Here is a 21,348-nt window from a genome sequence, read left to right on the forward strand (position 1 = left end):
GGTCTTATCACCACCTTTTACCATGTCTTGGATTAACCCCAGCCAGCAACTAAGTACCACTCACTGCCCCCTGCTCACCCCAGGGAAGAGAATGGTAAAAAAAAGTCAAACTTGTGTGTTCAGATAAGAATATTTTAATAATTCAATAAAATATACTACTACTACTACTACTAATAATAATGACAAAGACAAAGAGGAATAAAACCAAAGAAAGACATGTGAAAAACAACAAAATTGACACTGACTGATCCCCAGTCTGGCCAACTCCTGGCCACCTCCTCCCAGTTTATGTACCTGTGCACAATGTTCTGTGGTATGGAATATCCCTTTGGATGGTTTGGGTCATCTCTCCTGGCCATGGTCCCTCTGGGGTTCTTGTGCTCCCGCTCACTGGCAGAGCCAGACACTGGAAGGTCCTTGATTTAGGGTAAGCACTGCTGGGGAACAACGGAATATCAGTGTGTTATCAACATTATTCTCATTCTAAATCCAAACCACTACTAAGAAGAAAATTAATAATTCTGTCTGAAACCAAGACATGTCATCAACCTTGGAGCCTGGATATCTTCCCTCCCTTCACCAGTTGTGAGGAAACGCTGGTATCCTCAACTCGTAGCCAAAGGGGCTCAGATGCTGCAGACAGGAGAAATGTAGCTACCTGCCTGGAGAACATCACACTTCCCCTTGCTTTTTGCTCCCTTCTGCTCTGACGGCCCTGTCCTCACCACCAGGGAAGGAATGGGAGCCAGCCTACATAAATCTCAATAAACCTGCACCATGGAACACAGCATCTGCACACTGGTGGGTCAACAAATGGCAAACCAGGCCACGGGTTTGGGAACTGCCAAAAGGGAAAAAACCTAACACACAGCTTCACTTCTGGCTGTGATGGCTTTCATACAACGTCAGGGTGAAAGGACAGAGCTGAATACAAAGGAGAGTGGAATGAAGGAGCAAGTGAGGAGCCTTCATGGCTCTGGTGATGCACTGCAAGATGGTGAGGGGAGGGATATAGAGATAAGGTTAAAAAAATGGGCATCCTCAGCATTCACTGCCTAGAGCTGATGGAGCACTTGCTGTAGTTCAGAGGACCCCATTGATGCTGGCAATCCCAGACTGGGCTTGAGCACAAAATAACGAGGAAAGTTTCCTGTCCCTGTAATTATGTTTGGACCTGAGTGTTTCCCTGTATTTGATTCCTCACACATTATTGCTTTCTTAACCACATTCCTGACTGCTCCTTGTGTTGGCTGCAGTTTCTGTACAAAATAAAGGCCCATTCAGCACTGCACTAAAAAGCTCTGGTTTTTCCACAGGAAAATTGATGGTTAAATAAGGGGAAGAGGAAAAGCTGGGCATCTGTGGCTTTGCAGAGGAGGCGGGGGAACAAATCCAGGAAAAGGGTCCCTTTCAGTCCTGCAAATTCAGCCGTGTTGCTCTGCGTCAAGCCCTGGTGAGTCAAGGAGCCCAGGGAATTTTTACTACTCACTTAACAAAAACCAGATGCCATGAAATGCACATGTTCTCTTAACAGTCCTCACCTCGGATGGTGTGGTCTGGTACTACTTTCATCCAGGCTATCCCATAGAATTGTCCCAGGGTGGTGCACGTCATTACTGAGGGTAATAAAGCAGCAAGGGTTGGTTCCTACATGGCGCAGTGACTCTGTGGGCATTTCATCAAGATCCTAGGATGGGGATTGACTCTGCACTGGGGATCTCATGTCTTTTCTTCACAGCTTTCATGGGGACTGGGCTGCAAGTGCTTTCCCAAAATTCTGGGAGGGTGAGACAAACTTTAAAGACGCAGAGGTATTTGGAGCCGGATACTGATTTTAATGGAGAGAGGTCTGGTCTTGCTTCGTGATACCAGCTTCAGCTGGGTAATTGCTGGAATTGGTAAGTGCCTTGGCCTCAGCTGTGGGGGTTCAAACCCTCCTGCACCCTGATTTTGCTGCCAAAGCACCTGCAGCCTCTGCAGGCCATCAGCACACACCACTTCGCCATCCTGCATGAGCTTGGGAGGGAAAGAAAGCTAAAAGCAGGGTGCCATGCTCACACAAATGGGTAAGGCACTGCTCAGTTTATGCATTTAGCTGAAGTTTGAGAAGTGTAGATAGAGCCACATGTTTTAGGTGCTGATGAGAACAGGAGTGGCTTGAGCAGGACACCTTTGCCACATTTAATTCCTCCTTCTGAAGCTCCTGAAGCTTTTGCTCACCTGTGAAAGCAATAAAGCAAATGAAAAAAAAAACCACCCACGCTGTCTCACGTTGAAAAGGAGGGGGGAGAAAAAAAAAAAAAAAGTTGAGTTTGAAGAGCGGGTGGAAGGGGTGTGGTTACCCAGGAGGTGTGTCAGGCATTGATGAACTTATTTATAAGCAAAGGCAGCTCTGCCGGGGAAGAAAGTTTGCTGAGGCTTTGTCAGCAGCTGTTTTTTCCCTGACACCACTTGACCAGCACCTCCACTGCGATGGGGCGGCAAAAGGACGTTCTTGCTACCATTGAGGAGCACCTGAGAATCAGAAACAAATTAGTGCGGCAAGCACTGGCTGAGTGCCTGGGGACGCTGATCCTGGTGGTGAGTGAGGGCTGTGGTGTGGGGATGCTCTCTAACACCTTTGTGTCGGAGAAATAGCCCTGGTGAAGGGGCTGCGTTGCTGCCAGGGTTTGCATCGGGGATGAGCCCAGCTCTGGTGCAAAGGGAGTAGAGGAGAGTCCTGGTGCACAGGAAAAATTTCATGCAAGTTGCTTTAGGGTGAACTCTGGGGTGTGTGGCAAAGAGTGGGGTCCACCGAGCTCGTTGGGTGTTTGGGAGCTTATGTGTATCTGCGAAGTGCAGGGAGCAAAATGTCTCTGTGTTAAGCAGCAAGTGTTTTGCCAGAGATCATGCAAAACTTCCTTTCTGTCAACCCCGGAGTATTATCTTGGCACTGAAATACTGCAAGGGCTGTCACCCGAGGAAGTTAAAGCTTTTTTTTCCCCTCGCCTCACTTCGTTTTCCTGATGCATCCTATAAGAAAGAAGTAGCCAGAATTTAAACTGTTGCAGTACCCCTTTGCTGTCAGCTGCTGGTTCCCCGGGGTCTCCTCAGCAGGGCTGCACATCACCATGGCAGCTTGTGCCGGTGGGAATTTCGTGCTTGGTGCGTGTATGACAGCACTGAGCTACCAGTCTGCCTGTTTTTAAGTGGTAAATGGTGAAAAAACTCTTCTGCCTGTTTTAGTGCTCAGTTTCCAAAAGCATGGGATATGAGGGATAAAGCAGGATAAATGTGTGTGTAAGTGCCTTGGGTTGCAGATGTTTTAGGCAGCCCCAACTTGCTCTCAAGTTAAAGGCAGTTGAGAAGAGCTAGGGCAGTCTTGCATGAGCTGTGGGGACTAACCACTGATGCAGAAAAACTGTGACAGGCTTATCTGGCTTTGGGCATCTGCGTCCAAAAAAGCAGGACTGCCCAACGGGCCCCAGATCTCCAATGCATTGATATCGCAGCAGAAATGAGTTGTGTTCACGTGGTGAATATCTGCAGGTACAGGCTCCTCTAAGGTGATGTAAATCCAGAGCAATCCTAGAGGTCTCAGTGGAGTGACTGTGGGTTTACACCTCCTTGTAACTGATGGCTGGACTGTTTGGAGAGAAATCTAGTGGTTGGAGGAGTTGAAGGTGGAGGAAGGTTTGATGAAGCTTCATGTGCACTTGGGGAACAGCACAAAAAGACCAATGCAATTTTATGCTTTCATAAATAAGATTATTTTTTTATGACGAAAGGAGGTTTACTGAGTTTTGTATGCAAGCTTAGGGGACTCTGCTAAGACCCTGTAAAGTGTTATCACTCTTTAAAGAAAGCAGCTTTGCACTGTGCAATGTCTGCATTATCAGAGCCACCCAGCTTTGGTGGTTTGCAAACAAGTCCTGTTGATTTTTTAAGGAAGGGTTATTTGGAATTAAGGTGGGTAGAAGCTGATAGGAAAGTGATTAACAGCTAGAAAGTTGCTGTCTATGAATCGCTAATGTTGCTGCAGTTGGTCTCAGGATTGAAACAAGGAAATTCTTGTAAGGTGGAATAACGTCTCCTGATAGCCAAGTTAGTATTGTTGAGAAACAAGGCAAGGCTTCAGCCATGTGTATTTCAGAAGGGTTCATGATCCAAAAAACATTATTTCTTCTTCTGACTGACTGTATCAGTTGGCACAACAGAGGCTGCTTTCCCTAAAGCTTTGCCTCTCTAGATGGAGAGGAGTTGGGATCTGCTCAGAGCCTGAGGAAGGGTTTGGTTCAAACTCATCAGCAACCTTCAAAATGAGGGTGGTAATGGGCATCCATTGGCCACGCTGGAGGTAGAAGTGGGCAACACATGCCTTGTCCTCTGGACACCAAACCTGCGGTGTTTAAATGTGCATGTGTGTGTGACAAAGGGGACAAGCAGAGCCCTCACTGTGTGCAGGAGTCCCCGAGCTGCTGTCCAAGACAGTCAATCCCTTTCCGACTTGGTGTTGTCCCGGTCTATTCTTAAGGAAGGGACACTCACAATTTTTACTTCTACTAAAGAAAAAGAATTTATTTTGCTCCCTACCATCTGGATTCCTTTGCATCCTTTTATTATATCACCTACATGAAACAGAAAGGGAACTTGAAGACAACTTTCTTCCCCTCTCGGTTGACCTACACAATTGTTCGAATTGGATAATCTCAGGAGAGAAATTGTCATTCTATAGCTTGCAGAAGCCCCTGTTGCCCACCATGCCAGCCTATGTGTGTGTGTGCATTTAGATGCATTGAACCCCAGTAAATATCACAACCTTCAGCCAGAAAAATATCCAACCAGGGATCCATGAAATTTTCTTCAGGGGAAATGGAGTTGACTGAAGACAAATATGTCTAGAACAGAACAGTATCAGGGATGGGTTTAAGGTTTGATATTGTTCACATTAAAATCAACTTCCTGAGCCCCAAGGGAGGGAGACTGTTTAAAGTTTGTAACTTATTTCAAATTTCTCTGTGTAATGTAAAACTTGTCCCACTGTGGATATTGGCACCGCTTCAGCTTCTTCTCTCCTCCTTTTCACTTGCATAATGACTGCAGCTCTCACAAACTCTTGAAGACAAAAACTATTGCAGACCCCTGACTAGTCTTATTGCCTGAAAGAATTAATTTCATGCTTGATTTTATTTTTCTTATTTTTTTAAGAGATTGTGAAGGTAGAATCATAGAATGGGTTGGGTTGGAGTGGACCTTAAAAATCATCTGGTTCCAGCCCTGCTGCCATGCAGGTGGTTGTTTTAGGGGTCTTAACATAGTTAACACTAAAGCAGAATAGTACCTCATTTTATTTAAAGATAAGGAAAATAATCCAACCAAGGCAGCCCTGAAAAGCGTGAAAGGGAGTTGCTGTCTATTTGCAAGCCACTTTTGCTGTGTACAGCACCTTGTACTATGTTCATTTAGTCCTTGGGTAGTTTCCCTGATGTTGCAAAAACAGTAATGTGGATTCTACATAAGTTTCCTTTGATACCTAAATTGGCACTTTCCCTCTTCAAAACGCACTTTCTGAGTGGCACTTTAGGCTTGAACTTTATACGTGTGTTGGAAGCACCGCTTGCTGACAGTAGTTAAGCAACACCAGTGCTGAAGGCATTTTCCCAGTCACTTGCTGTTTGTGTTATTACTGTAGCAACTCTCTAATGCCAGATTTCCAGTGGCTGGTGTCTGTGCCTCTCCTAAAGACTCAATCTGTTTGCCTTGCTCTGCTGGCTGTAAATACTACATTTGTCCCTCTTTGGCTTTTACATTTGCAGGAGAAGTAATGTGCGGATTATGACTGATTTCCAAGTGGGACTCGCTGTGATTCACTGTTGTAGAGGCACAAAGAAAGAACAAAACAATTCCTAATTGCTTTTCAATCAGTGCTGCCTTGACTTTGTGGCTAAGTGGGAGCTTTCTGGAGTGTGAGTGTGCTGCAGACCACAGAAACCAAAACAGCGAAGTGGTTTGGATAACCGGGGCACAGAGAGCCTCACTTAATGGGATGACCAAGGCAAGGGAAACCTCACTGAACTGTTGGCAGTGTGATCTTATTTATATATATTTAATTTTTAAGATTTCTTTGCTCTGTTAATGCTTTGCTGGGCTGTTAAAGCGGGTGGAAATATTTGCTGTAAGTATGTTGAGTGCTGCTGATTCTTCCCTGCAAGCTGGATGCTGAGGAGTGGGGTATGGCACTACTGCTGCTTCTCTCCCTCACCTCTTCCAACAGAAGAGGTTGAAACTCTTCATTAGCTGTCCAAAACTGTCCCTTTTTGCTGAGTCTGTGCAGGAGCAGAAGGTTTTTTCTTCCTACAAACAGGATAGTTCATGCATTGAGACTCGCCCTTGGTGGGAAGGCAGCTTTCCCCCAGGAGTACCCAACCTTGTGATGAAAACTCCACCAGACTGGTCTCTCTAACAGTTAAGGCCTTTTGGTTTGAGCAGTACTAGGGTTGTCAGAATAAGTGGTTTTGCTTCTCTGTGTGTGTATGAAGACGCTAAAAGTGTGAATTTCCTCTCTAATGCCCAAATCCTGTGCTGTAAGTTGCTCAGGTTTCTTGAGCTGAAAGCTGCTCATTTCTCCAGCTTTGTGCAGTGTTGTTTAGCATGTGATGTGTGTGGGGCAGAGTTTTCCTTAGACTCTCTTATCTCTTGGGTCCTGCAGCCCTGCCTTGGCTCTGGGACAGCATGTGGTGTGTAAGGAGCTGTAACATAACAGACCATCTGCTGCTGCTGCCCTTCCCTGCAGGACTGCTACTGCCCAGGCTGCCTCCAGCTGTGCTGGATAAAAGCTGGACTCTGGGATCCAAGGTTTTTCCTTGCTTTGAAACTGAAAATGGTGACCAGTCTGGTTGTTTGAGAGATGCTTTGAGGAAAAGTAAAAAGGGCAGTGCTCCTGACCACATGGGCCATGGAGTTGAGAAAGATCTCTGCATGGTGCACTCCCTCCCTCTCTGCCTTCTCCCTTGAAGGAACTGTAGGCTAGTCCTAAATTTCATTGTGATATGAAGAGTGGTACCCTTTGTGTGTCCAAAGCTTAAAATCACCCATCAGTATCTCAGGGTTTCTTCCTTCAGAGCAGACTCATGATTTGACTGCCCTTCTGGCATCTTCCCTACTACCAGCAAGGGCTGACCAGTCTTTCCCATCCACCCAGGTGATTAGGGTAGATTTACAGTAGGCTCCTTGCCTAATCCCTGGTTTATTTGCTAGCTGAGGAGAAAAGTTGTAATTCAGGTAATTGCACTCCTCCTGGTCTATGCCAGCAAAACTTTCCCATCTTCACTTAGAGATCAGTCTGTCTGAAGTCCAAGAGCAAATACACCCAGGCCCCTGAAGGTGTAAAAGAGCACTGGCAAATAAAGGAGATGAGAAAGGGAAGAAACCTATCTCTTGTGCAGGGGTGTGCTGAGCACTGCTTTCCTCCTGAGCTCATGTATGAAACCGTTTTTCACATGGTCTGCTTAAAACTTAAGTGGCGTTGCTTCTTTATTAGCTGTTGCAACTTTTCTTTTTGTCGCCCGTGGTCCTTTCCTACCAGCCCTTACTGACTGCAGGGGTTTGGTGTGTTCAGACATTGACACAGGCTGTTTTTATCTTGAGTGACAAAGCCAACTGCTCAGTCTCGAAACACGCCCTGGGCATAGGGAGATTAGGGTTTCATGACATTGAAGTTCCCCCAGCAATGTGCTACCTTTTCCTGGTTTTGCTTCTAACTGTTGTGTCATGAGTACAGGGGGGTTCTCCTCCCTATGGAGTTTGTCAGCTCCTCCACCTTCTGGCCATTTCCTGCAGAACATGGATTCGGTTGTTTTTTGCAGGGCAAGGAGTTGAATCAGCTCACGAGGAGTGAGAAGCCTCTCTGTTGGCAGGGATAGCCATTAGATTTTCTGGAGTCAGTAAGATGAAATCAGGGAGCCGGCTTCCATTAACCTGGTTAATGGGTGCATTGACCTCAATTCCTTGGAGAGTAGCTTTAATAGATGAGAGCGATGCTTTGTTACAATCATTTTATTACCACATTAAAACCACTTTTGAACTTGGCTAGCGAATCAGAAGTATAACAGTTGACTGCTGCACCCACTGCCCTGTGAGGTGTTAAGGTGGGTTTCTGTTGGCTGGATGTTCTTAGAGTAGTGTGTTGTTTTTTTTTTTTTAAAAAGCAAAACACAAAATCAACAAAACCCCCAAACAACCAAGTGCTATTGGAGTCAGGTTATTAAAATAAAAAGAATTAGATATCATCTCACCCTTAGATGTGCACCACTGTCCCTGACCACAGTGGTACAACATTGCCTAAGAACTCTTACATCCACTGCGCGGACTTAAAAGACTCAGGGAAAAATGTTGAGTTGCTTTTACTCGACCTTCCTTACCTTTCAACTCAAGCTAGCTGCTTCTAAACAGTTCCTTGTGAGCAGTGGACAAGGAGGACTTAATAAAAACGGATCCTGTCTCATATTACCTGGGAAGAGGAATTCGAAGGAAAGCTAGCAGATAGCAAAAGTGGAATTGGTGTGATTAAAAATTGTAGTAGCTACTACCACAACAAAACTGTGTAGTGTTAAGCTACTTGCCACAAAAGCATGTGTGAGCATGACTAGAACTTGGTTGTAAAAGTCGAATGCCATGGAGGGATGTCATGCATGACAACATATACTTTCGTGTTTAGTGTACTCCATTGGTGCAGGATGGAATTGAACACATGCATATCAAAGTTCAACCCTATTCCTAAATATCACTGTACTGTTTTTATCTGCTGAGGGTTGAGTTTTCTATGCTGAATTAAGCCAAATAATGCTCAGGGCTCATCTGATAAACAATTCTAGTGCTCTTGAGGAGTGGCTCCAGGGTGTTTTTGCATGGCCCATAGACTCTCTTCTGAGGAAAAGTGGGAGAACTATTGCCAGGTGTAGTATGGAGGAGAGGAGGATGGGGAACAACCTCTTGAGATAACCTCTTGAGAAATGGCAGACCTGGCTTTCCCCCAGGTTAAGGGAAGACTTTTGTGAGTGTACAAGGAGGTGGAGGTGGGAAAACTTTACTCTGTGGTTTTTTGCAACCAAAAGGTATGTGTATAACAGGTCAACCACCATGCACTTGCAGAACTGCCAGTTCTTACAGAGTGAATAACACAAATACCTTCATTACTAGGAATCACCTGGGGTCATTCCTACCAAACGCAGCTTTTTGTGGGCTTGTCCCCTCCATGGTCAGACTGACGTGCTGTGCGGCCTCAGAGAGGCAAACACCGTGGCCAAGTACCCTCTCCAAAGCATGCTGGGGCTTGTCAGGGGTAAGGAGAGGAAGAGAATACTGGTCATCAGCTGGTATTTATTTGCTCCATGGGAGCTATGCTTGCTTTGGTGGCTTGGGTATGGCTGGTTGTGTTTGCTGCCAATAAACAGGAGTCATCTTTTCTGCCTTTGTCTTGGAGTTTCCTCTGCCATGGTTTCCCAGCTTGGTGAGGACATTGTAGGGGCTGTTCTGACTGCACCCAGTAGAGAGCAGTGCTGGCCATCCCTCCTTAATCAACAAGTTCAACAGGTTCCTTTGTTCTTTCTGCACAAGGTCCTTGTGTTGGGCACCTGGCTCCTTGTCAAGAGGCACCTGTGTACAGATTGTCCAGCTCATGAGTCAGCCTGCAGCCTGCCTGGCTGCTTCTTTCACAGCAGGCTGAGTGCAGTGTTTGCTTTGTTAGGAATTCGTCAGTTGTCAAGGTGATGGGAGGTGATGAGTTACCTGTGTTTTGGTTTTGCCCCTGGTTTGGACTGTGTGTTGTTCAGTGGGCATGTCTAGTATTGGCTGGAGAGAGGAAGACAGCTAACCCTGCTAACTGGGTGCCTATTTAGTGGCTTATCCTCTAGGAGTGTATAATGCCCCTGTGGCAGTGGGGTAAGTAATTCCGGGATGATGGAGTTCATGGAAGCAGAAAGTCTTGGTGGGAATGTGGTCACATGAAATAAGTCAAGCCTTGATCCCTAGATTTGAGCATCTCATGAGCAAGGTGTAATCTCTGCTCTAGTTTAAAGATGCTCTCAATACCCACCGATGCGATGTTCCCTGGTATGCACCATGGGTCAGTTTAGGTGGAGTCAGTGGAAGATACAAACATGCAGATGATCATGATTAGGGCTCTTTAAATTATATGGTGAGTAGTGGAAAGACTTGACAAGACAGAAATCCTCCAGCTGGATGACTGCTGAACAGAATTCCCAGGGAAAACTGGTTTGAGTTGTTGAGGGTGAGCATAGGAATGATGGCTTTTGCATGCAGGTGGGAAGAGAAGGATTGGAGCAAACATCTCTAAGCAAAAACACATGCTTCCCTTAGCTGTTAGGAAACACTTCTATCACCCAAAATAAATGGCTTTTGTCCACCAAAGTGCTTGGTGTGCACTCCTCATCTTGCAGGAGTCCAGGACTCTGGCTGTGCTGATGGCAAGCTCTCTGGAGTATAGACTTTTTTTGATGGAGCTTGACAGAGAGCTCCATGAATGTCAGGCTGAATGTGGCCTTCTTCAGTCTTGACTGTATTTCCAGGCATTAAAAAGTTGTTTCCTACCAGTCTATGTGCTACTGTGTTAAGGAATTATCAAACTTTAACAAAAAGGTACCCATATCCCTTATCAGAATAGTTGCACCGTGAATACCTCAGACAAGTATGTTATCTGGCTGATACGTCTCACCTACCACCTTAAAATTAGGTGTGGATGAAGAACTCCAGCCTCCTGATCTGTCAGGTAGATCTGTCTTTCTTTTGATTCTGGGCCTGGTTTCAGTTCCCTCTGCCAGGAGGTAGGTTTGTCTGTGCCCTTTTTCCTTCCCTCCTGTCTGAGAGGTGATGCCTGGATACTTTGACCGAAGATTGAAGCTTTGAAGGCTTTGAAGTCGTGAGTAGGCTGTGATGGTGCAAGCAGGTGTTAAGTGGAGCAATTGCAGATGTGGGTCAGCAAGTGGCCCTGATGTGAAACAGAGGCAGTAACTCCAATCTCTTCTCCTCGTAGCTCTTTGGCTGTGGCTCCGTTGCGCAGATCGTGCTCAGCAGAGGGTCTCATGGAAGTTTCCTGACTGTCAACCTGGCCTTTGGCTTTGCTGTGACGCTTGGCATTCTGATTGCAGGACAGGTATCAGGTACGTGGGGCTCCATGCAGGCTGGATTTCACCTATGTCACTTGTGTAGGCCTAGGTGGCTGTACTTTTCCTATGTTGCACTGTCATGGAAACTAGTGTCCCTTGGCACAGCTCTGGGATGCAAATTCTGCCCCTAAAAGTACACTAACCACCAACCTCTCTGCAGGTGGACACCTGAACCCAGCTGTCACTTTTGCCATGTGCTTCTTGGCCCGGGAGCCCTGGATCAAGCTGCCAATTTATGCCCTTGCACAAACCCTAGGGGCTTTCCTTGGAGCTGGCATAGTCTTTGGGCTGTACTACGGTGAGTGTGGAAACCTTGTGTGCTTTTTGGGGTGAGACTACTGCTCTTTGTGACTCACTGCAGGGAGGGAGGTCCCCAGATCAGAGAGAAGAACTTTCTGGCAGAGTAGAGTTCCATCAAACCTCCTTGCTGTGTTTCTGGGATGGCTTTCCTGTTCTCATGATGGTGGGTTCAAGCCTCCTCAAATCAATCTGAAGGCCAAACAGCGTTGTTAATGTGCAACTCTTTGCCCCTGAGTAATGATTGGTGGACCACTGGATGGCCCCTCCTGTATCTCCTGTCTGGACTTGAAACAGATCTTCCAGAAAAGTAATTTCAAAATGAATGTTCAGTCTACAGCAAATGGGTTTGCAACATGCAGCAGTGGGGTGCTCAGGGAGTTCTATCTCAATTTTTATGGTTTTGTGGAGCCATTGTTTCAGTAATTTTCCGAGCAGGGTCCTCTCTGAAATACATGTTGTAAAATGACTTACCTCTCTACCTTTCTGTTTTCTTACCCCTGCTTCTAGATGCCATCTGGGCTTTTGGCAGTAACCAGCTGTACGTAACAGGACAGAATGGCACTGCTGGTATCTTCGCCACCTACCCGTCTGAGCATCTGAATGTTGTGAATGGATTCTTTGACCAGGTTAGAGGGTGCTGGGAGTATGAAAGTGCATTTGAAGAGGAATCTTTTGGGGTGGTTCTGAGCTTCACCTTTAGTTAGAAAATGAGCTGCAATTTTAAGATAACCAGAAAGGTTTCTGGAGCTGACACATGCATCTCCCTAGTCCATAGGAAGAGCAAGGCCAGAAAGGACCTCACAGCAAGAAGGTCTTGGGGGGGGTTAACTAGCAATACAACACTGGTCAAGACATCAGGGAAAAGAATATAATTTGCTCTCAGTCCCTGAAGAGCCACAATATGAGAAATGCTGGCTCTTTTTCGTTCTCGCTCTTCTACTGCGGCTGTTGCACAATCCAGACATCAGCTGGGTGTGGGGTGCTGGTGGTTGTTGAATGTGACTGTCTCCCTGAAGTTACCACAAAAGGGACAGCTGCCACCCAGCCATGGCATGTTGGAAGCAGGTTTAAGAAGATGTTTTCATCTTTCTGGCTTCCTAAACAGTTATTCATAGTTCTGTGGGTAGGGAAAAAGGTGTGAGCTTGGCTGACATTATGGGCTGTCAGGAGGAGCGCATGTTCTACTCTCCTGTTCCCATGGGTGTTCAGTCTACTTGGTCTGTTAATGACATGGGATGACTTAGTGCAGCTCTTCCAGTTAAGAGAATTAAGTCCTAGAAGAGTTAAATAACTTGGTTAAAAGGCTAACCTGAATTAAATTTTTCTTTTTCTTCCTCATCCTTCTCCAGTTCATTGGCACCGCCTCCCTCATTGTCTGTGTCTTGGCTATTGTTGATCCCTACAACAACCCCGTCCCCACAGGGCTGGAGGCTTTCACAGTTGGCTTTGTTGTCCTCGTTATTGGAACCTCCATGGGCTTCAACTCTGGCTATGCTGTCAACCCTGCCAGGGACTTTGGGCCTCGTCTCTTCACAGCCATCGCTGGCTGGGGTGCAGAAGTGTTCTGGTAAGTGCTTGCCAATGAAAACCTTTTGGATCAAGGCTAAATAAATTATGAGTCCAAATAGATGCGCTCTGGCATGATAAAGAGTCTTGGCACCCATGAGACATCTTTGGATTGTCTAAATGTTTTTAAAAGGCACTGTTTGCTCTGCTTTGACTTCTTAAGTAATCACAGAAGCTGGGCAGATTCCAGTGGTGAGAGCAAATGACATAACTTTGCTATCAAAAAGGAAGTCTAGGAGCATCCATGAGAGTTTCAGTTCTGCCTTGAACATGAGCCTATCATGGGTTTTTTTACCAGTAGAAAATAGAGGTTGCTTGTTATGCGTGGATTTTCTTGTTTCTGGAGAAAATCAAGAGATTTTCCTGAGCAACACAGGATCCTTATTATCAAGGGCTGCTTTCCTGCAAGCGGTGGGAGGGAATTGAAGGTGCCTAGTTTAGGCTCTGCAAATACTTCTCTTCTTTCTTGGTGGAGAGACAGTCTTGGAAGTCCTGTAAATAGGTGTTCTGAATTGCTGGTCACCTGGACTTGCAGGATGGGGTAGGGGGCAATATCTGCCCTGGAAACGCTGCAGACATGAGGGTACTATTGTCTTGTGCAACTCCATGGTGATGGCTGGAGAGGACCAGATTCTTGCATTGCTCCAGGTCCAAACACAAACGTCCTACTGCTTAGGCTGCAGTCCTCACTTTGAGCACTTCCTTTTTATTTTCCAGGACTGGCAAGCAGTGGTGGTGGGTTCCAATCGTTGCTCCTTTCCTTGGGGCAATTGCAGGAGTGATAGTCTACCAGCTGATGATTGGATGTCACGATGAGCCTTCACCACCTGCCTCTGAGCAGGAAACAGTCAAGCTGGCTAATGTGAAGCACAAGGAGAGGGTCTGAGGAAGCTGCCACCCTGATCTGGCAGGTATTCATTACTCAGGACTGCAGTTGGCAAAGAGGAGGAGAAGAAGAGCTTCAAGAACAACAGGAAGAGTTTTTTACCTGTCTTGAGATATTCTAGTCTTTTTTTTTTTTTTTATATCCCTGATGCATTTGCTTTTGACATTTCCCTGTAAGCCTTCCTCCAAATGCAGTATCATGTAATCTTTTCCTAATAGAAGGGGATTGAGGACTGTAGGAGTCAGGAGAGAAGTGGGCATTGCTGTCCAACATGAGTCAGATGTTCAGGAATCTGGAGCTCTTTTGGGGCTGTGTTACTGACGCTGCCTGTGACCTTGGCAAACTGCTTTTCTTCAAACCTGTGTTCCAATCTGCAGAATGGGGATCATGCAAAACTTAAATCGTTTTGCTAGCATGGATTGGAAACTCCTACATCCTGGAAAAAAATTTGCCTGTGATTCTACTGTGGATCAAATTCTGCTTGATGTTGTTTTAAAGTCAGTAACTTGACACCAGGAATTAACTAGTCTAAAGGAGTTTTGTTGGCCAAACTCTATATCTCCCATGAATTCCTGGAATATTGTGTCAATCAGCTGATCCATAATGCCAGTGCGGAGAGTTCGAATGCACTGGATTTTAATTTAATATGAAGACAAAATGTTTACAAACAAGTGCAGCCTGGTGTTTTAATCTCAAATTTTAATATTGCCCGCTCCTAGAGGATCACATGTAGGAAATCCTTGTTCTAGCCAGGGGCTAACCTAGAAAGAAAGCTTGGCTCCCCGAAGCAGCCTTTCCAATTAATCAGCTTTGTATATAAACTGCAAGCAGTTAACAGCCAAGATCCACTGGAAACACGGTGTTGCTAAAGTTGCGTGTGTTCATGTAAATTTTACAATACTGTTGTTGGTTGTTTGTTTTGGTTTGTTTTTTTTTAGTAGATTTATATATAAATACACTCCTTAAAGCTGTTACTAAATACCAAGGTTGGGATGAGTTAATTTAGAGATGTGTGGGAACTGCCGATTCTCTGTCAGCTTTGAGATATTATTGGATTTTCCTGGGGTGGTCTTAAATTAAGGCACTGCGTTGTTTGGAGCACCTCTTTTCTTCCTTGCAGAATTATTGAGGTATCCCTGGTACTCATGGCTGAGGGACTGAGGTCAGGCACCTCCTGTACTAGCAGTACTGGCATCTCAGGGGATCTCTGGCTCTCCCAGTGCCATATTACTAAAGAGTATTTTCAACAAACATTATTGATTGTGAAAGAATTTGTGAGTCCTGTGCATTAGAGAAACTCATTCAGAGACTTTTAGTGCATGAATTCATTGTACACATTTCCAGTCACTAAAAGATGTATTCCTGTTATTTCCTTTGTAAAAAAATAAAATGCCGATACCCACACTGTAAAATTCTAGTGTTGCTTGTATTTTTTTAGCAGCTGTCAGCAAACTTTACCACAGAAAGGAAGTTATCTATAGGAATAGCTTCCCTAAGCCCTTTTCCTCTTCAGCCTGAACAAAGGGGAATTAACCTTTTCAGTACATCTACATTCTCCATTTGTGTTTTATTCCTTTCCCTTTTGGGGCAGGTGGGAAGAGAGGGGGGTACCTGTACTCTGTATATTGGCAAAGGTATGGGCTGGGACATGGGAGTGTCCTGCTCTCAGGCATCTTATTCTTAAGGCAAAATTGGACAAGTATTTGTCCTTCACCCTTTATATAATTTAAATTCTCTTGCTATTCTCTCACTTAACAGTTCTTCTGAGTATGCAGTCCCCCTCTGCATTTCATGTACTATCCAACCACACTTAGCACATTACACTTAGTCACCAGGTTTTTTTTGTTTTTATTAGCTATACCATGCAAGGAAAAGTACTACAGATCTGAGTCCAGTGCTCACAGAATTACACAAACAGCTTTTTTCCAACCTGTGTTCTGTGTAAATAAAATTCTTGTTGCTCTTTGGCTGATTTGTGTACTGCTGTATTTTTCCTGTATTAATTGTGCTGCCTTAAAATAACTCCTAACTTCCCATGTGCTGCCAAACTGAACAATTCAGTGAGGTCTGGATGAATGTGGTTTCCTGCAATTCACCAGCTAGAAACAAAATGGCTTTTGGCAAGAAAGTTCCCAGGGTTGCTTGGTTTGCTCTGTGTGCATAACAGCATGCTGCTTTATTTCATTTCTGACACGAAAGTTCATCCCTCAAAATATGTGTATCAGAAGTGTATATTACTGTGAGCAACTAAGATAGCAGCAGAGATCAATCCTCTTCAGGACTTAGTTCTTTTTCTAATTTTCTACCACTTTGTATCTTCAACTGACTTAGTCAGTGTATTAAAATTCTTACTGCAGATCTTAAGACTTTTGATTCAAGGTGCAGTGGGGATTCTTATTTGGTTTTTTTTCGTGTTCTCCCTTTCCTTTCGTGTTCTCCCTTTCCTTTCGTGTTCTCCCTTTCCTTTCGTGTTCTCCCTTTCCTTTCGTGTTCTCCCTTTCCTTTCGTGTTCTCCCTTTCCTTTCGTGTTCTCCCTTTCCTTTCGTGTTCTCCCTTTCCTTTCGTGTTCTCCCTTTCCTTTCGTGTTCTCCCTTTCCTTTCGTGTTCTCCCTTTCCTTTCGTGTTCTCCCTTTCCTTTCGTGTTCTCCCTTTCCTTTCGTGTTCTCCCCTTTCCTTTCGTGTTCTCCCTTTCCTTTCGTGTTCTCCCTTTCCTTTCGTGTTCTCCCTTTCCTTTCGTGTTCTCCCTTTCCTTTCGTGTTCTCCTTTCCTTTCGTGTTCTCCCTTTCCTTTACGTGTTCTCCCTTTCCTTTCGTGTTCTCCCTTTCCTTTCGTGTTCTCCCTTTCCTTTCGTGTTCTCCCTTTCCTTTCGTGTTCTCCCTTTCCTTTCGTGTTCTCCCTTTCCTTTCGTAGTTCTCCCTTTCCTTTCGTGTTCTCCCTTTCCTTCGTGTTCTCCCTTTCCTTTCGTGTTCTCCCTTTCCTTTACGTGTTCTCCCTTTCCTTTAGTGTTCTCCCTTTCCTTTCGTGTTCTCCCTTTCCTTTCGTGTTCTCCCTTTCCTTCGTGTTCTCCCTTTCCTTTCGTGTTCTCCCTTTCCTTTCGTGTTCTCCCTTTCCTTTCGTGTTCTCCCTTTCCTTTCGTGTTCTCCCTTTCCTTTTCTTCTTGGTTACTTTACCTACAGCATTCCTTCTGGTTTTCCCTGGCATGCAGTAATTGCCTTTTTCTATATCCTTGCCTTACCTGTGCCTCAGTGGTATGTATTATTACACCTATTAAAACTGCAATAAGGCGTCATACCAGTTTCAGGTGAAATTTTTTTGTCTTAATCATATTAAAAAAAAAAAAAAAAGGCGCTTTTGGCTTTGCTGGCATCTGTTGGAGAAGCCCCAAGCATTGCTGAGTGGATCCATTAAAAGGAGGAAAGGGGCAGGCATTGCCTGCCATCAGGGGATGGGAAGCTATTGAGAACATAGCCTCCAGAAGGGTCTGGCTCATATGAGACATGATTTTGTTGTTGCTCTTTGTTATCCGTGTAAGGAGGGCAGTGAACAGGGCAGTTTGATGTGCCATATTTCAAGAGCTGTAGATGTGTTATTAAAGTGTGGGGAGGAAAAGGTATTTTCTCTGGCAGCAGACACCCTTAAACTACTGCAAGTTGTGGTTCTGCTTGTTTTCAATTTAGCAGCCTTGAGAGACCCTCTGGGCATTATTTGCCTGGCGGGTCCATGCAAATCTGAAGATTTTTCTTTTTTCTTCATTCCTAAATTTCAAAGGCAATGAATCACCCTGTAGTTAATGCCTTTCTTTTGGAGTCAGTGAAGAGGTAAGACTCATCTGGCCAAATATAGTCTTCCGGGTTTTAGGTCTGATGAACTCCAGCTGTCAAGCTATTGAAATATGCTTTGTAGGAAGAAATAAATCTACAATTTAAACTATTCGTGCTTGACAGGGAGTATAATTTGTTGTTGGAACAAAATGTTAAAAGGTGTTGTGGATTCTCTATTGTGTGAGGTTTTCAAATTAAGACTGTCTGTCTTGCAAAAAGGTCTTCCAGTTAAACTGCAAACTGCAAGTCCCGCTGGAGGAAATTCCCAGACCTCTCCATTACAGAAGATCAAGTTGACAGGATTTGTCCCTTCTGACCCTAAACCCTAAAAATTTAATATGCAAGATGAAAGTGGCCAAGTGTTCAGTTCCTCTTAGTTCTCAGCTGGTCTAAGCTCCTTGCTGCACGTGCTTTGGCAAGAATGCCTGAGGAGGCTCTCCCACGTCTGTTTGCTTTGCCTGTCTGTAAAATCAGAGCAGCAGCACCAATCTCCTCCAGATTCTGCTCTGTTTCACCTGGTGGGATCATGAATGGTGATCATGAATCAAAGGGCTGTCAGTGCTTGGCCCTGCAGTGTGGATGGAAGAATAGCATAGTCTCCCATTGTGCAGCTCTTCCATCCCAAATTGATTTGCAGCTTTCCATCTGACAGTGGTGGGTGCTGGGGATGCAGGAGATGGTTGTGTTTGCCTGATCACCTCCAGGTGGGTCTGCTGGGGCTGCACTAGGGCAGGTTTCCACGTGTGCCCAAAGGAGACAAGCACTGACACATCATCTGCTTGCTGTCTTCCCTTCTCCCCATAACCTTCACCTTGGTGGAGAAATTAAATAAGTGGGAGGAGGACAACAAGGAGAACAAGCTCTCAGGCCAAAGATTACTAACTAGGATACACCTCTGAAAATATAACAAGAAATGTGCTGCCTGAGATGATGGTTTTATTGGTTGCAGGACTACCAACTACCTTAGCTCCATGCATGTAGTTTGCCCAGTTTCCACGCACCAAATCTCTTTCTCTCCGTCCTCCCAAGAATATTGCTTGCATTTTACTGACTTTTGCCACTGGCCTGGAACCAGGTGAAACCTCTTGGAGTCCAGCACAGCTAAGGATGCCTTGCCTGCTGCCCCTGCTTTCCCAGCAGTCAGTTCCACGTATTCCCACAACAATCACTTGGGTATTGTGATGTGAGTGAGTCCCCCCTCTTGTGTTACTCTGGTGGCAGATGAAAAGCTGTAATAATAAGACTTTAGACCCAAGTATGACTCATTAGACATAAGAACTGCCAGTGTGGTCCCATCTAGCCACCTCCAGGAGGGCGAACATATCCCTGAGTCCTGTAACACTCACTGGATGTAGAATGAATGCAATGTCCAAGAACAGAGTGGGGTACAGAGATAGCTGGGTCTTGTCATCCTAGAAACCCTTTTGCTCCAGCAAAAGTACTGTGCACAGAGTAGCTGTGTATCTGTGGACTTACCTTCACCTAATTAGGGACATTTAGCATTTACCCTCCTCTCAGGGTCTGGAACCCCATTAGCTCTTTAAATTCATCACTCTGTCCCTAGTGGAAGCACAAGATAACAGAGTCTTCTCTATCACTGAGAAACAGGAACACAAAGTGACGTGTTGCCAAACCTCTTTCCGTGTCTGCTGCCTCATAGTCCGCACACTCCAAGTGCTGAGCAGACGTCAGACACTGCAGCCCAGCACTGTGCCCACCCAGATGAATGGCTCAGCTTGAAAAACACATCACAGAGATGAATGTTCCTCATACTAGGATGATATTTATCCGTCCAGACACAAGACAAAGATGATGGTGTTCTCAGAGCCTCCAAAAAATGAATAGTGGAACACTGAGAAGGTCTTTATGCTGTCTCCAGGGATCTGAGGGTGGAGGGATGACTGAGCAAGAGTGTTGGAAAATCCGTCAGAGAGGACAGGTGCAGAAGCTATCTGAGCTCTGCAGCACATGAGACAAGCGCAGTGGAAGAGGGATAAATGGCAGCTGAGGGAAGTCTGGCAGCCCAGGATTCAGCATGGACTTTCACTGAGTCCATCTGCAAAGGAGAATTGAATTGCTTTATTGACTATGCTGACGACGGGCTCAACTCAGATGCCTAAGTGCAGGGGTCTGGAACTGTTTGAGGTGCTCTTGGTCATCCTGCATGGCTCTAGCTGCCAGTCCAGAGTGGTTAAAATCTCCTGCAGGCCCTATGTCACACCTCCAAACCCCATGTAAGAGAATCCCATGTGTGTGCAACTGGGTCAGGCCCTGGAGGTCACTGCACTGGAGTGGAATTTCCCCCAGGAAACTATGGCCTGGGCAGAAGCAGAAACTCAAGAAATCTCCATAGTTCCATTTACTTTGTGGTAGGATTTCCACAGAGGCGTAAGAAAAGCAGAGGGAACAAATAAGAGGTCTGCCTGCCTCGGCATCCGGTCTCCAACAACAGCCACTCACACCTCCCTGTCCTCTTTAGGAATGCTGCAACAGGGAGCAATGAACACCACATGGATGAGGTGGCTTTTGAGCTCCCAGATACTCTCCTTGGTTTGGTTTGAGTTGTGACAGACTTCATTGAAACCAGCCCTCTTGAGGAGCTGGAGTAACACTGCATTTATGTAGCGGAATAGGGGTTTGTTGGTTTATACAGGGAGCGGTAATCTATTTGCTGTGCCAAGGAGAAACACTGATGTCTCATAAATAACACTTCTTTTTCTCTAATTTTCTCTCTGGAAGAAGACTTCTCTGCCAGGCAGGCTTAGCTTGTTCCAGTGGATCTTCAACTGTTTTAAGTTGTGCTTGAGAGTACAGCAACACCTTTCTGAACAACCTTGCAGGGAACAAACACCCCAAGTGCTGGGATTTCTGGCTGCTGTCATTGGTAAATAGTCCCAGGTGGATGTTCCCTGGCAGACATAGCAGCTAAGGCTCTGCCTGAGCTACTTGACCTGAAAGAGACGTACTTTTTGTCAAAGAGGTGGTTTCCTTGCCCTATCTGAACTGAGAACACTCAGGTGTCAGCCACACAAATATGTTATTTCACATGACAGGCTCTTATTAAGGCTGTACTGTGCTCCTGGACAGAAGCCTCAAACCCACAGCACGGGTAACACTCACCTCTCAGGTATGAGTCATTGGTACAACTCGTAATAGCTGTATTTTGTGATTTGGCTGGTGTCAGCTCAATACCTGAAACAATTACATTTTCACTTAGACATTTTGGGCTCTCTTGCAACCTCTGAACTCCACCCAGCACAGTAGGGCAGAGTTTCTGTTCCCCTTAAACTTTGCTTTCCCTTTCTTGCTGCATTGCTTTAAGTAATCTCCCGCCAAACTGTTCTGTGTCCGAGTCCTTTTCTCTCATCTACTTTGTGCTCACTCAGGGAATATTTGCAGCTGTATTGGCCCTTCAGGAGGAAAGAAGCTTATGGGAGAGGAGAAGCTATGCTGATAAACTCCCACTGAGCCAGGGGGACAGAAGTACTAGCACCTGGTCCATAGGAGAACCACAATCCAGTAAATCCCTGAACAGCAATGTTGCTCCAGCACATCTGGAGGATCACATAGTCACAGAGTTAGTAAAGTTGGAAAGGACCATTGCCTGGATCGT

General features: G+C 45.4%; 2 protein-coding genes across 4 annotated transcripts in view; one reads left to right on the forward strand and one right to left on the reverse strand.

The window, feature by feature from the left end:
* Positions 1 to 21,348, reverse strand: part of TPGS2 (tubulin polyglutamylase complex subunit 2) — a 698,248-nt gene that overhangs the window by 580,959 nt on the left and 95,941 nt on the right. The window lies entirely within an intron of this gene.
* On the forward strand, positions 2,398 to 15,224 carry AQP3 (aquaporin 3 (Gill blood group)). Its single transcript, XM_050328819.1, has 6 exons — positions 2,398 to 2,580; positions 11,030 to 11,156; positions 11,323 to 11,460; positions 11,970 to 12,088; positions 12,812 to 13,029; positions 13,746 to 15,224. Exons 1-6 carry the CDS (start codon positions 2,473 to 2,475, stop codon positions 13,912 to 13,914), a joined length of 879 nt encoding a protein of 292 aa, XP_050184776.1. The 5' UTR covers positions 2,398 to 2,472; the 3' UTR covers positions 13,915 to 15,224.

Source organism: Myiozetetes cayanensis, unplaced genomic scaffold (genome assembly GCF_022539395.1).
Source record: "Myiozetetes cayanensis isolate MyiCay16 unplaced genomic scaffold, myiCay2020 scf4, whole genome shotgun sequence".
Taxonomy (NCBI): Eukaryota; Metazoa; Chordata; class Aves; order Passeriformes; family Tyrannidae; genus Myiozetetes; species Myiozetetes cayanensis.